Genomic DNA, 15446 nt, shown 5'->3' with positions numbered 1-15446 from the left:
AAAATATTTTCATTAAAAAAAATTTTGTAATTTAATTCACAAAGTTCTCCACTCCACCCTGGAGGTTTGGACTTTGTAATTTCTCAGAGTTTTGTTTCTCTGTGCCTTACCAGAGATCCACCAGTGGACCCGGGCGTTTGCTACAGCAGAACCTATTCAGTCAATGGGTTCCAGGACTCTTTGGGAAATACAAAAACAACACAAGCAAATGTGTGTTGTTTTACAAACTTTAGTGCACGATTGAAGAAGCTGCTGCAAATTCTGCTATTTCCAGCAACCTTTTCCAAAGTGATATTTCAAAATGTACGGGCAGGACTAGTGTTATCCATAATGTTCCAGATGAGTGACCAATAATTAGAACCTACATTGCAAAAACTGAAATTGTATTACATATTTTAAATTAAGGAGATTTATGCTTGTTTTCTTTCTGACAAGATAATTTTTCTCAACAATGTTAGAATATTTTTTTAAGTGTTTTTGTACTTAATTATCTCAGTAAAACAGAAAACCTTGATACTAAGAAAATATTACTTATTATAAGTAAATATATACTTGAAACTAGAATATCAATATTTACAAAGCAAACTTCAAGTCTAGAAGCTTTGTACATTTTTCTGTTGTAACATTATATGTATTGTCATTGTCCAACATTGCCTTCCATATACACTGTTAGATTTTGAGAACTTGATTCAACCTCTTTCCTGTTCCAGAGGTCAGGCAGGTGCTCTTTGAGTTTCTGTGCCTCATCAAAATGTGAGCTTTAAACCGTGTGTGTGTGTGTGTGTGTGTGTGTGTGTGTGTGTGTGTGTGTGTGTGTGTGTGTGTGTGTGTGTGTGTGTGTGTGTGTGTGTGTGTGTCCAGCTGTGCAGCAGAGATTACAGATGGCTCTCAGTACTTTGTCCTGTTGATGATCACAGATGGAGTGATATCTGACATGGTCCAGACCAAAGAGGCAGTGGTCAACGTGAGTGAACTAACACACATAAATAAATACACAACACACACACAACACATGTACAATGGAGAAAGAAGCAAAGAAACAAAAGAAAACACAGCTAGAACCTGATGGGTTACTGTCCTGTCATCTCATTTAGCGATAATATTTATGTATATTGTTGTGTCCCTTCATTGTGTTTTTGTACTGCTAGAAAATGAGGCAGAATATATTTCTGACAAGTGTTTTTATTTATTTGATTTTGATAAAACCTGCTGCCTGCCAGGTAAAAAAAATTGAGACAATTGCTTTAAACCCCCAAAACTTTCAGCTGTAAAACATAAAAAATAGTGTTGGCATCTCATTGAACCTTGACTATAAGCATTTTTCAGGGTGTTGCATCAGTTTAAAAGCCTTCCCCAAAGTGAAGCTGCAAAACATCTTACACTGTTCTGCTTATGTCTGAAAATTCCAGAATGTTTACCTGAAGGCTGTTCCTCTAGTCCAAACACACCTTTTTCACAAATTAGCACAGTTAAGAATCAGCCCAGTTAGATCCCAATAATTGGAAGTAAATCTGGAAAACATGACACGCTTTTTTTATCTTTTTTTTTTTCTTGCTTTCAGAGTTTTCATCAAAACTAGTTACAGTTTGTGTTGACAACATTGATCTTTTGGGGGTAAAAAAGTTGTTGAGCCAATAAGTGAAAGGAACTCATCAGACTCCGCTTTTTCACATCAAATCACTGCTATTCATATGGTATTGATTTTGACACAAAACAGTGTCTTTGAATAACTCATTTTCCCTGTATCAATTATATTGATATACTGAATACATTGACAAGCCAAACGACCAGTTGACTTAATAAACATCTATAATATCTCCTGAATTTAAAATGTAAGCAATCTTTAATATTTCTGGGTTTTTTTAACAGGCAGCATCACTTCCTCTGTCCATAATCATTGTTGGCGTCGGCCCTGCTGAGTTTGACGGTGAGCAGAATCATTTCTTTTATTATGAGTAAACATGACAGAGAAGATAAAACTGCTGTAGAACTTTCGATTATCCGTTATTTAACATTTTAACTTGGGATTTGAAAAAAAATTGAGTAGAATGTGGGGTTTTCTGACAAAAGATTGGCTTAAAAATATTTAAATATTTTTATCAGCTGGAGGATATTTGATAAAAAGGGGAGTATTCTGTAAACTCTATATGTTTTAGCTTTACCTCTTGGTATGATGTTACTCCCTCATCAAAAACATACCTGGAATGTTGCCTTGATATTTGAGAAATCATTTAATCTCCATGGCAACCATTCACCTTTGCAAAATGCCTGAGTGGACCGAGCTCAGCCTTCAAGCTCATATGAGTAACTTTAATTTTGTTCCACCAGGTGTTTGCTAATTGTTGCTGGCTAGTTTGAAGGAGCTGAGTGGAGGAGTGATGGGGAGGGCTGCTATGTGAGGCGGAAGCTCAGTAGCTTGAAAACTGTAGCTTCCAAGAGGAGCTGCGTCTTGAAGGCGGAGCTATATTCACTCAGATGTTTTGCAAAGATGAATGATGAAAGTATTTCTCAAATATGTAAAGCTCAAAAAAATTGATTTTACATAATACTACCCTTTTAATCAAATAACCACTTGCTGTGCTATGCACACCCTCTGTCTGCACTCACGAAGATTAAGTAATTTGCTTAGATGTTTGGAGGGCCCCAGCTAACAGCAACCTGACCTTCTTTCTGATTATTTGAGCTAATAATTTTATGACTAATTATAAAAACTCGTTCTACTGAAGTGTCTTCCCCAGATATGAGTTAATTTTTAAACAGTCCCCTTGTCCTGAAGTCGTTACCAGCATTGCACTGAAAAAGAACTTATATGAGCAAAAATCAACAATATTCTCACACACACCACACACCATGGGGGCACATCAGAAATAACAGTGTCTTCAAAGATGTGAAAGGACTTGATTTTCCACAAATTGCATATCATTTTTTCACGCTTATACCCATGTGCCATGCCTTTTGATACTGAAAATATTTGTCAGGATAGAACACAGTGTGGGAGGAAAGTTGAAGTTGAGCAAGTAAAAACTGAGATACAGAGAGTCACAAAAAACTGATAAATTGCTTTAACAATTCCTCAATCCAGCCTTTGTTTCTTATGGTTGTCCTGCTCTTCCTGCTTTGGTGTCCTTCATTTAAAAAATCACGATGAGACACCAAGAAGCAGTTTGGAAACAGTCTTAATTAAAATAATTGGAAGAGTTTCACAAAACATAAAATGACCTTCACTAAACATTTCTTAATTCTATATAGTTGTTAACATCACCTTAGAGCTGTTCAGTCAGTTGACACAGTTAATAAGCTCAATAATTTGCAAAAGTATTTATATCCCTGAACAGCTTCCACATATAGTGACATTATAACCACAAATCTTGATGCATTTCATTGGGGATTTTATGTGACTAACACAAATTAGAAGATATTTGTAAAGTAGAAAGAATATGATACGACTCAAAGAAGGTAAATAAATTGAGCTTTTATCAATCTGATTATTAATTAATTTAAATAACAGATTCCAAACTGTAAATCTCACATTTCCATTAGTTCAGCAATTTAGCAGAAATAAGTTTTTTGATTTGAAAATCTTGCTTATTTTATTGATTCTCTGTTTTTCATCAACATGTGATTAATTAGTTGCAGATTCTGCCGTTAGCGTGATTTAAAAATATTAAAGTCTACATAGCTCTACGAAAAGACATTGATAACTAAAAGTAAAAGGGAATTGTACTATTGAAAATAAATATACCAACAGTGTGTCCTATAAATGAATTGCTGAAATAACAAGTAAGCCCTGAAAAAAAAGACACCCGCATGAATAGATCAGGCTTTCATCTAAAGCCATTTACATTCCAGCATCACTCAGTCTAAGACACACAGAAGTGATGTTTTATAGCAGAAAAAAATCATTTAATGGTGACCTTGACTTTGGCTTGACTCTGAGGGGCTCAAACAGGAAAGCTGCCAGAGCAGCTGTGACATAATGACGTCTGTATGTTGGTTAATGCTCTGCTCCCCGTCCTGGAAGAAACACTGTGGAAGCTCTATGAAGTCAAGTGTGTGGCCGCCACACAGGCTTTAGATCAATGGATTATTTGTCAGAGGGGACTGCTGGAGTAAGAGTGTGCACAATCTGTTTCAGATCAGGATGGTGTAGCAACTTCACACTTCATCACGGTGTCGTAGGACCTATTATTTCCCACTTGTTTAAGTAATTGAGTGGCAGGAGGTTTGTGAAAGCACCAAGGTGTGGTGAAGGTCATGTTGTCAATAGAACCTCACAGTCTTTGTGGCTCTTTTCTTCAAATTAGTTCTGAATTTGACATGCAATAGTGTTTCCTTGTAATGTTTGTTGACTAGTTCTTGCTAATGCAGCTTCACATTGTGCATCACTATCTTTTATATGGCAGTGCCACACTTTTAGATTACTGAGTGTCTTTATAGTGCATACTATCAGTTAACTCTTCATGTATGAGAACAAATTTAAAAATCTAAATATAATAAAAAATTATATATATATATATATATATATATATATATATATATATATATATATATATGTATATATATATATATATATATATATATATATATATATATATATATATATATATATATATATATATATATATATATATATATATATATATATATATATATATATACATAGCTTAGCTGACACACAGACCCGTCAAAGCAAACTGACATACTTTACTCTTCCTCTCATTTTTTTATCAAAACTTTGTCCTTGTCTTGTAATCTAGTTGTTGTAGTGTTGACGATTAGTAGCAAATACCTGTGTTCCTTTTTCTAATATATACAGTATCATATGTAGATTTATGACTAATTGCAGTTATCATCAGCAAACAGCTTTCTGCCCTGCAGCAGGGAGCTTGTGCATGTAGTCAAGCTACAATGTGTCTATAACAGAAACCCTGGGAAAAACTGATCAACCTTCAACGAATGTAACAATTTTAGTCAACTTAAATTCAGATTTTCTAATCATAAATATCTTTGCTTGTCTTTAGATATTTAATAGAGCATAGAAAGGGTATATAATAAATCACTCAGATTTTGAACTAATGAAACTGATTTTGATAAGTAGACTGATTCTTATATGACCTGAAAAAACTACTTGGAATTGGTTAATCATGTTACATGTTTGGCAACTTAAAGCTGAAGGTTTTGTGAAGCCAGCTCAAACAATCATCTGCAATCAGACACAATTCTGTAATTAGCTGTACTTACAGAAAGTCCTGGTTACAACAAAATTTTCCCAATAAGTGGTCTCAACTATATTTTCCAACTGGTCTGATTATGCCCTATTTCTTTTCCATGAGGAATCCTATTTTCCATGTGTAAAGCAGTTTGTGTACCTGTTCCCAGTCCCCATGATGTGTCCCACTTCAGCAATTACGCATTGAACATGCAAAATCAACATCTCAAAGCTTCTTTTATTCTCTCTCCCGGTGGTTCCTGTACTGAGTAATTTCCCCGTGTCGCTGTCTGTCCTTTCAGCGATGGAGGAGCTTGATGGAGACGAGGTGAGAGTATCCTCCAGAGGACGTCTTGCTGAGAGAGACATTGTTCAGGTACTCCTCATGATTATATTTAAATTTGCAGGTCTGTCACAAGAGCTTTTCGGCAAAAAGAAAAACCACAGGAGGTACATGCCCCCGAAGAGAGTGGGTCACATTTACAATTTACATCAGGCATTCAAACACACAATAATATGACAACTGAGAGAAAATAAACAGGCCTACATTAATGTTTAGTTATATGGTTGAATACGGTTACTGTATTCTTACATTTTTTTCAGAGTTGGAAAACTGGTGTCTCAAAAAGATTCAGCAGGGTCCTTTAATCGTGTCTTTTCAACTTGTTCAGCAGTTTATACCCAAATGTGTTACATTGTTAAGTTCCCAGGTTTGTCTGGCAATTTCATATTCAATTCATAAAATGAGGCAAAACACAATAGAAGTTATTTTATACAACAAACAGATACAGCTTTTGGTAAAAGTAAGAATCCCCATTTTTGTTTTTACAAAACAGATTTTATACGTTAAAATCTAATAATAGGTTCTATAACAACAGAATCTGACAACTGACATCACCTAGACTAATGTAGATTAGTCACATGCAAGGGGTGAATTGAACAGATGTTGGAAGAGTGACAATCTAATCTAATCTGTAATCTCACCCGTGATGTTTGGTGAAATCTGGGGTCAGGTAGTTAGCTACACACATGGAACATTCAAAAGCATTTTAAACAATGACCCTTTCAGACACATTTGCTAAAAAACAGCATGCACTCATAAATTGTCTCAACTTTATAAAATAAACGTGGCTTGGTAATACAGTCAAAATATCTAGCATCAAACCATGATTCACACCTCCCCAAACAAGCTGGGTGTTCCAGGCAGACTAAGTAAAGTTGAGTGAAATGGAAGTAAACAGGAATAGAGAAAGAGAAAGAAAACACAAACACAGGGATGGATGGGAGGTATGGAGCCAGCTGAGCTCCAGTTAAACCAGCAAGACCTCTTATCTCACTCCAGCTACACACTCTGCACTCTGATTGGCTAGAGAATCACACAGCTGTACTGAAGTTTTCCAACTTCCCCATTTGAAACAATAACTAAAATATTTTAAAGTTCATTCAGGACTCAATCATGTCACATTAAATGTGTATCTAAATGTATATATCCCTGTTTTAATCCCTAGCCCCCTGAAATATATACTTCAAACGTCCATCATGTTTAACTGTTTGCCTCAAATGGTAAAGTGATGCAGTTGCATAGGATTAATAGTTAGAGTCAGCCGGAACTGATTTGACCGTTTCAATAGCAACGATCAGAAGCAGGACATTACCCCAGAACTACAATGAGCTCATTGTAGCTATGACCTCACTGTCTATGACACAGATCTATGTCATAGATCAAAGAACATCTGAGGTTATAAATGCTTCCATCTCAAAACATCAGGTAGTAGACAAGCAGCCCTTTGACTATTAGCCATCTGTGTTTTTCAAGACTTTTTCAAATGGAGGAGGTTTTAGTAACGATGTTTTCCGTCTTTCTGGAGAGTTACGTTGGGGTTTACCCCGGTGAACGGGAGGTTAACCTTCCTCCCCGTACAGGTGGAGGAACAAGTCCTGACTGTTGTGGGTTCTTTATGCATGTTCTCCATGTGCATGAGTGGGTTCTCTCCGGGTGTTCCGGCTTCCTCCCACAGTACAAAAAGACTTTATGCACATTAGATCATAGATGGATGATGGAAACATTTTTTTGTATTATTATTAGTAATAATAATAGCAAAATTAATATAAATATAAATATATTAGTATGTTTATCAACATACAATTAATTATATAGCATCTAATTAATATGATAATTAGTAATTTAATAATTATATTGCTAAGTACTATACCGAAATAATTATAATAAATCATAGTAATTATTGTTCATAACAATAAATAATTATTATCAATTTAATAAATGATAACAATTTGAATTGTTTGTATTGATAATTATTATTACTATTGATAATGATTGTACTAAGAATATTATAATATAACAACATGAATAATTGTATATTCTTATTATTGTTATTGTTTTTAAATAATAGTAATAATAATATTGATGCCTTCTTGGTAGAAAGTTACTTAATGCAGATATCAGTGGAGCCTACTGTGTTTTAGTACGCGCAAAGTTTTGTTTGTTTACTGTCTTAATTTTTTTAAATTATGAGTTAGCAGAACGTCACAGACATAGCAGTCATTAAGTAACATCCTGAAGCGCTAAGCCAGACCTTGGGTGTACTGTGAAGCAGACCTCCAATCAGAATGTGTGGAGTCTGTTGTAGACACAATCTTTGTGCTGCTAATTGGGAAAATGGGATCTAGAATATCCACTCGACATTTTTAAATTGGATCATTTTCAGTGTTTTGAAAATAATGAAAGGCACAGCAAATATGAGTAATTATTGATCCTTATGAGTCAAGGATGTGCCTTGAGCACGGATGTACAAACTGAGCTTTATTAGTAGCTACTGTCTAGAAGGCTCTGCAGACCAATAGAGACCAACCGAATCCAGACAGTAAAAATACTGGGAGACACACATTTAAGAATTATGAAGCTCTTTGCTGAGCAAAAACAACAAAAACACAAACTGAAGGAAACTTGAATAAATTAGGGATGCACAATATATCGTCATTAACATCGGTTTCTTTTTATATTAGTCTCTTTTTTAACACATTGTTTTGATGTGTTAAAAAAACTGGACTGATATGAAATACCAATATTTATTCCACAATGTTGCTGTTTGTTTCTGGAGGGCAGAGGGTTGGTCATTTGGTGTTTGGTCGGTCATGTGAAGGACAAACAGAAACAATACAAACAGGCAGCTGTGTGCTGACTTTTTTCAAGCTCTCTCAAATACATAATCAGTAATTATATGTTATCAGCCATAACAGTAACATTTACGTCAGATATCACTAGAATAAATGCTGAAAATAAAACCAAGAGGCAGGCTACAGTTACTCAGGTTTTAAAATGGTAAACTGTGTTTGAATTCATACGGTCATCAGATCCGTTGCAGGGGCTGGAGAAAACTCACCAACATCCTGGCTTTGTTTGGATATTTACACAAATTCTGTTATTGGTTTCAACAAGTAAGCTACATTTTGGAAAGAAGCATAAATTCCCCCCAAAACGATGCAAATCTACTCTGTAAACAAGCTAAATGCAAACACAGCGTTTACCATTTTAAAAGCTCAGAAACTGCTTTTGAATGCATGGTGCATTTTCTTCATAACTTCAACTAGGATATTAAACAGAAAAAGGAACATCCTTATTTTCTCTGAATTGTATGATTCTCTTTTCTATTTTTCTGTTCCCACTGTGGTGACTTGTTCCTGATTTTGTCTCGATGCAACAAATATATTAATGTTTTTTATATATTGCAAATCTACTATATATATATATATATATATATATATATATATATATATATATATATATATATATATATATATATATATATATATATATATATATATATATATATATAAATATAATTTACTAAATGAATTAATTTGAAATGTCACAACATACAAGTATATAATGTAAGGGTAAAACCACATAGAAAATCCATATTATGCACTTTGAGGTCTCACAACATAAAAGGGCAATATAATAATAATATAACTGCAGTTTCATAAATGATGTCTGTGTTTTCCAACTAAAGTGAATGTGATATTTAATGATTTTTCATGACCTATAGGGTTTTCGACAGCATTTTTCTTTTAAATTTCTTTTCTGTATTATGTCCAATTCCATATATAGTTTTGGATTTCTTCTCCTTTACTGTATGCATTAAGCACAACACTGTCCTGATAAACACTTGAAAGCACATTTATCTGCCAAAAATAGCAATCCTTCACAGGGAGCTATGAAGGAAGTGGCTAAAAAGCATGTGAAGAAGAGTCCTCAATGCATTTCCTCCTCAAAGACATTCACTATTTCATCCATTACCAGCTCTAAAATTGCCCATATTCTTTTTGGCAAAATGAAAACTTGTTCTGCTGTGTGTTTTATCGTGAGCAGGCGATAAAACCACATCTGCCAGCAGTTGTTTTGGAGAACCTTTCAGGGATATGAGGAAGCAGATAAGCGTATCTTGTGGTAACAATGTGCTATTAAGTATTGAGATGACAGTGGTGAGGACCGTTCTGTCGCCTCCAGAGAGTACCATACGATGATAAATGAGGGTTTGTGATGATGAATGCACATCATCATCATCGTTACAGGAATGTTAGGATTTTAGATCATAAACTATCAGTTTGTAGAATCTACTTTGACATATTTGCTTCATATTTTGTCAATATCTGTTTATTTCCACACATTGAATACCGTAAGTAGAATTCTTCACTAATAAAAATGTTTTTTTTCTCTATGTTGCTTTTACACTGTTGTTATTATTTATTGTTATTGACCTGGTGATTAAAGTTGTTCTCCCAGCAATGCTAATCACATTTAATCACTCAGTTGCTTTCAACCTTCTAGCAGTGGCTTAACAGGGATGTGTAGATTAACAGCAACAGAAGGAAGTTCAATCACTTCACACTATTTTGCATTTAATTGTGTCATTATTTTCATTTGGTGACTGCTTTTGCTCTAACAACAGTGATTCTCAGCTCAAATGTTTGGCAGGATGATGGATCTGTAACATTTCAGTTCTTTTTTTCCTCCATATTTAGCAATTACTCTGCAATATGCAGATAGTACCCTAAACTGTATGGCTGTATTTATAAATGCGTAAGTAGCCAATCCAGGAGTAGCATTTGTTTTCCTTGGTTTTGATTGGCTGAACCCCCAAGAGCAGATATAAAGAAGACAGTTGATGCTAGGTTCTGCAGTAGCGCTGAGATGGTTTCCATTGTGCATATTAAACCAGATTAAAGTATTTTGTGGTCTGAGTGGGGGGAGTGGCAGATTAGGGCTACTCTGTAATGTAGAAGCTCAGCTTGGAAACTGTAGTAGGTAACTTTAATTACAAAATATATTTTTTTTATGTATTAATACTATCATTCTGTCGTGACACCATAAAATCATAAAGATAATCTGTGAAAAAAATTTGTCACTGGTGGTCTGCAGGTGCCTCTTAATGGCCCACAAGTTACTTCATGTAAACAATTGTTCATTTTCTGTGACGTGAGCTCAAAGTGCAACGCTATAGTTAGCTTACCAAAGGATTGTGTTTAATATGCACAGTACCCTCTTGTTTTTGTGGTTGCACTGTGAGACTTTGAAATATGCAGATGAAATTATTATTTCATAAAAGTTGCAACTGATGAGAGAATTTCTGTTAGGATCAACTTGAAGAAGCGCAGAGTTCTCCCTCCGTTTTTGCCTTAATTAAGCCTTCAGAGGGAAGGACGTCACAGACGGGGCAAAACACATTCCTTCTGTTTGTGTCATATTTTATTTTTCTCCTTATTGTCACGTTCAGGCTGTTTCATATCACACAGGTCGCATACTGTAAGCTGTATGGTTTTTAGTTGAAATGAAGAAAAAGATTGAAGTATTTCTGAATTTAGAGTAAACCAGAATCCATTTCAGGTTTATGTGTCTTCCAAAACGAGGTCATATTCATTCATTCCCAAAATGGTCTCTGAAGGGAAGACGGGATGATTCAGGGACTCAGATTCTGATGGCTGACACTGTTTGGCCAAAATAAGACATACTGTGGTTTCAGATGATTGCACAAAACATTTTACGATTGTGCTTGAATGGCGTTTCTCCTGACTCATATCTTTGTACATTTATCCTACAAGTATTAGATTAGGATGTGTAGACACAGAACCAGGTTATTGCAGCTTCTTTACAGATTTGATCAGATTTTTCACTTGAATAACACAAAATGTATTAGGGCTGAAACGACTAATCAAATTATGTGTGATAAATCAACTATTGAAATTATTATCAACTAATTTATTAATCGATTGCTCATGAACTGGGAGATTCAGACTAAAAATGGCCATTTGCTGAAAGAACAACACACTCAGAGCAGTAACTAAGCCCAAATTGTCCAAGAAATTTAGACATTAATGTTGGCATAAGATAAACAATGAATGAATCTTTGTAATTTTGTTTTGCCAAATCCTGTAAAAACAACAAAAAAAACTCTCCTTTTAAGCACCTTTTGCTATTTATTAATCCAAAAAGTGACCAACAGTTAAGCAGACAGTATGTTTCAGCTGCAGAAGCATCTTTAGATGAAGCATATGCTAAAGGAATCTTTTGTCTTTAAAACATTGTTAGCATATTTTAAAGTATTTCTGAAATAGTGTAAAAAAAATAAAATAAATAATGGCTTTTTTTTAAGTCATTAGTTGCAGCCCTAAGATGTATGTCACATAAAAAGCAGGGGTGTAAAGACTTTTGAGACCCAGTTTGATAAAGTAAAAAAACCCAAATCTGCTATTACATAAACAGCTTTAGTAAAATATCTATTCATTGTTTCAAATTGTAATACTTGATCGATTTATTGACCCGTACTTATTATTTTTACGTTCTTTAATATTTCAAAACTGAATAACACAATAGAAACAGTAGTGGGTGTTTTTCTTTATTTTTGAATAATTTCAGAACTGGTTGGAGGCAGAAGCATTTTCATGCTAATGGACACTCAAAAAATTCCACTACAGGTGTCTTCTTTTCATTCCGGAACAAAAATGTTAAAAATCCATCTCGTTCTTGCTGACTTTGTTTTCTGGTCTGAACATCCTGGATGTTCAGCAACGGCTCCGAATCCTCCAGTCGGATGCAATCTAATCTAAAAATGCAGTTTTATCGGCCTTCTCCACACACAAATATTCAACATTCAGACGATTATGTAACCCCAGAGACATCAGCGGTGTCAAACCACTTCTTACAGCTGGCTATTTATACATCTGGTTTATCTGCTGGAAGCTCTCTTTAGTGCTTCTTTATCAGTCTAAATTCATCTTCACGTCTCCGTTCTTTCATTCCCATTTCTGTTATCTCTTTTTGCTTATTGTCAAGCATCATCATCTTTTTTCAAACCTTTCTTTGTAGAGTCCTACAGAAATAACCGCTTCCTTGAGTGAAAATTGCTTCATTTTAAAATGTCATCTGCCTAAAAAAAAATAAGAACATTACCTGAAGCGTATGTCCTTCAGTCTTTATTGTCCACAGCTGATTAAATGCTTGCAACGATGATCACAATCCTTAATAAAAGAACAGATTTGAATGCTTTTTATTAGGATTTTGGAATGGTTTCGATTAGGAATGCAAGAATGTGAAAATAAAGGCCAATATCAATAATAATATCAATAGCCAATAATAATCCTGCTATTGTGGCTGATAACCAAAATGTATTACTAAGCCTGTTGCAATAACAAATTATCCTGCATGATAAATTGTCCCAGTAGAAAATAATAATAATAAGGTTGTATTGAGACCATTTCGAAATAATATATTGATAATGGCATAATAATGCAAAAGAGAGCTGGAAGATATTATAACAATCCAAAATAAAACACAACCAAAAACATCAAAAAAAGCAAAAATACAAACCACACACAACCAAAATCATCAATAACATGGACTCTGAATTCTGTTGACAAAATTGCACACCACACTTTTAAGATTTTTACCAGTTAGATTTAGTGGTTGTGGTCCACACTTCTGAACCTGGTTTGGTCTCCTCTGTCCCACATCAAGGACAGATGAGAGACGCCGCCGCTCCTCTGCGGCTCAGCCAAACAGCTCTGTTTTATGTTGATCTGTCTTTAGAATTCTGATGAAATACGGTGAAATCTGTGGTCGTAGCGTGACCAGGAGTGATATTTGCCACAGATTTTTTTTTTCCTTCCTGCTTCTAGTTCGTTCCGTTCAGAGACTACATCGACAGGTCTGGTAACCAGGTGCTCAGCATGGCCCGGCTGGCCAAAGACGTCCTGGCAGAGATCCCTGACCAGCTGCTGTCGTTCATGAAGAGTCGAGGAATCGAACCGCGACCGGCCCTCTCCTCCTCCCCCCTACCGGCGCTGCACCGGCACATCTGACCCACACAATCCCCAACATCTTCCCAGTGTCTGTCTGTCTCCTTTTTTCCCTCTTCCTCTGGCTTCTCTTATCATCCATTTCTTTGGCTCTTTAAAAAGAAGGAAGTGTCAACCTGCTGCTCTCTCACCCAGAGTCTAAACAGAGGCCTCCCTTCACCACAGCAGGCGCTCATCCTCCACTCACCTGCTGCTGTAACTCATCTGTTCCTCTCTCTCCTCTTACTATTCTGTTACATTACTAAAGAGCGTTGGGACCGACCCCCTGACTGGAACCTTCTGGAACATTCAGAGCTGGATGTTTAGGATTGTTTGCACTTCGTCAAACAATCCAAACTCTGAAAAACCTGTTCCCCTCCTCATCTGTGCTGGCGCTACATCAAGAACCACAGAAAGAAACAACACAAAGACATCCAAATAAGACGTGACAATTTCATTACATTCTCAAAAAGTAAAGAAATGGAGTGGAGTCTGAATTTAGCTGTTGTAGGATTTCTCTTTTGTTTTTGGTCAAAGACCACAAGTTCATTTTTTCCTCTAGTGTGAGAAGTTTAGGTTGTTTTCACCCAAAATTCACCCAGAATGCCCTGTGTTGTCATCCACTTCCTGCTTTGGGAGCAATCTCCGGTCAGCTTGGCATTCAAACCACACCATAGTTCACGTCAACCAAACAGAGATGGAGGTTTTTAAGCGGACAAAATTTCACTTTGTTGTCCGTATAGAGTCAGTCTGCTTTTCAACACATTTGGCTGGTGTTCAACCAGCCAACTGTGTTTGTGTCCAACTCCCTTCATTTGTCTTTTTCGGAGACCTCTCCTGCAGAAGGTTTACAATCTGTCTCATTTTCTCCAATTAGGAGCCCAGTTTGGTATTTAATCTAAACTAAATCATTTGGGGCCCTTGATGAGTGAGAGGTACAGGTACAGTACCTCGTCTCTTGTGAGAAGTTTTCACCCTGATTCATGAACGGAGCGACTCTTGCTCCGGAGCATTTAGCCTGAGTCACTCTTGTGAAGGCTGCAGACGAGCGCTGGCGGTTCCAGGGTAGGGTCAGACGATGCATCAGTTTCTCACACACACACACACACACACACCTCTGTCTGCGAGGCCACACCCACCCCTCTCTCTGCCCAGCGTGAGCCCAGGCTGGGTGCAGATGCCCCCCCCCCCTCCCCCCTGCTGTTAGAGAAATGCCAGTCTCTCCAGCTGTCCTGTGGAGAGGAGGAGGAAAGAGGAAGGAAGGAAGGAAAAGAGCCAGGGGGAGGGAAGAGAGGAGACAAGACACAGGTATGCTCAAGGACGTGGTGAGGTGGAGAGAAAGTGTCTATCTTATTCCAGCTGCAGTTCTGTCCCTTCTTTAGTTTAAAAAAAGAAAGTATGCACAATTAAACCCCAAACAATGCTAATCTAGGATCAATGCACACTCTATGAAAAGCAATATGACCGACTCCTAGCGTAGTGTTTGCCTTATGCATGTCCTGCTCCTTTCAGAGCTGCTTACAAAGTGGGAAAAGGCTGCCACCTAGTGCTCACCCCCTGTATAGCTGGACCTCTATCTATATTATGCATGAACTGCTGTACAGCCCCCGTTCCTCTGAGACGCGTGCATGATGAACACATCCAGCCAAATTCAACAACGACCGAGGACTGCATAGAAATAACAGACCTAGACATGCAAGCCGTCCGTGTGCGATGCCTCAGCGTCACGTGGTGTAGAGACGTGTTCTGTGTGTGCTTTGTAAATACGTGAACCTTTTTATAATAAAAAAATGTTTCTTTGTGCATGTTGGGTGGAGGGGGAATTATATAACAGTGTATTATTAAATATTACACACCCCCCACTTCAAAACGAAAATACAAACAA

At 36.4% G+C, this 15446-nt stretch overlaps 1 protein-coding gene across 1 annotated transcript in view; it reads left to right on the top strand.

Annotated features, from left to right (window-relative positions):
- LOC129371809 (copine-9-like) overlaps nt 1-13692 on the top strand; it is a 77578-nt gene extending 63886 nt beyond the window's left edge. Inside the window, exons 18-21 of the mRNA XM_055048618.1 lie at nt 862-964; nt 1870-1927; nt 5512-5585; nt 13403-13692. Of these exons, the coding sequence (XP_054904593.1) occupies nt 862-964; nt 1870-1927; nt 5512-5585; nt 13403-13585 (418 nt within the window). The 3' untranslated portion in view covers nt 13586-13692. The remainder of the gene's footprint in view (nt 1-861; nt 965-1869; nt 1928-5511; nt 5586-13402) is intronic.
- The last annotated feature ends 1754 nt before the right edge of the window (nt 13693-15446 follow it).

This window comes from Poeciliopsis prolifica, unplaced genomic scaffold (assembly GCF_027474105.1).
Source record: "Poeciliopsis prolifica strain line A6 unplaced genomic scaffold, Auburn_PproV2 SCAFFOLD027, whole genome shotgun sequence".
NCBI lineage: Eukaryota > Metazoa > Chordata > Actinopteri > Cyprinodontiformes > Poeciliidae > Poeciliopsis > Poeciliopsis prolifica.
This window is presented reverse-complemented; position numbering and strand designations above follow the sequence as displayed.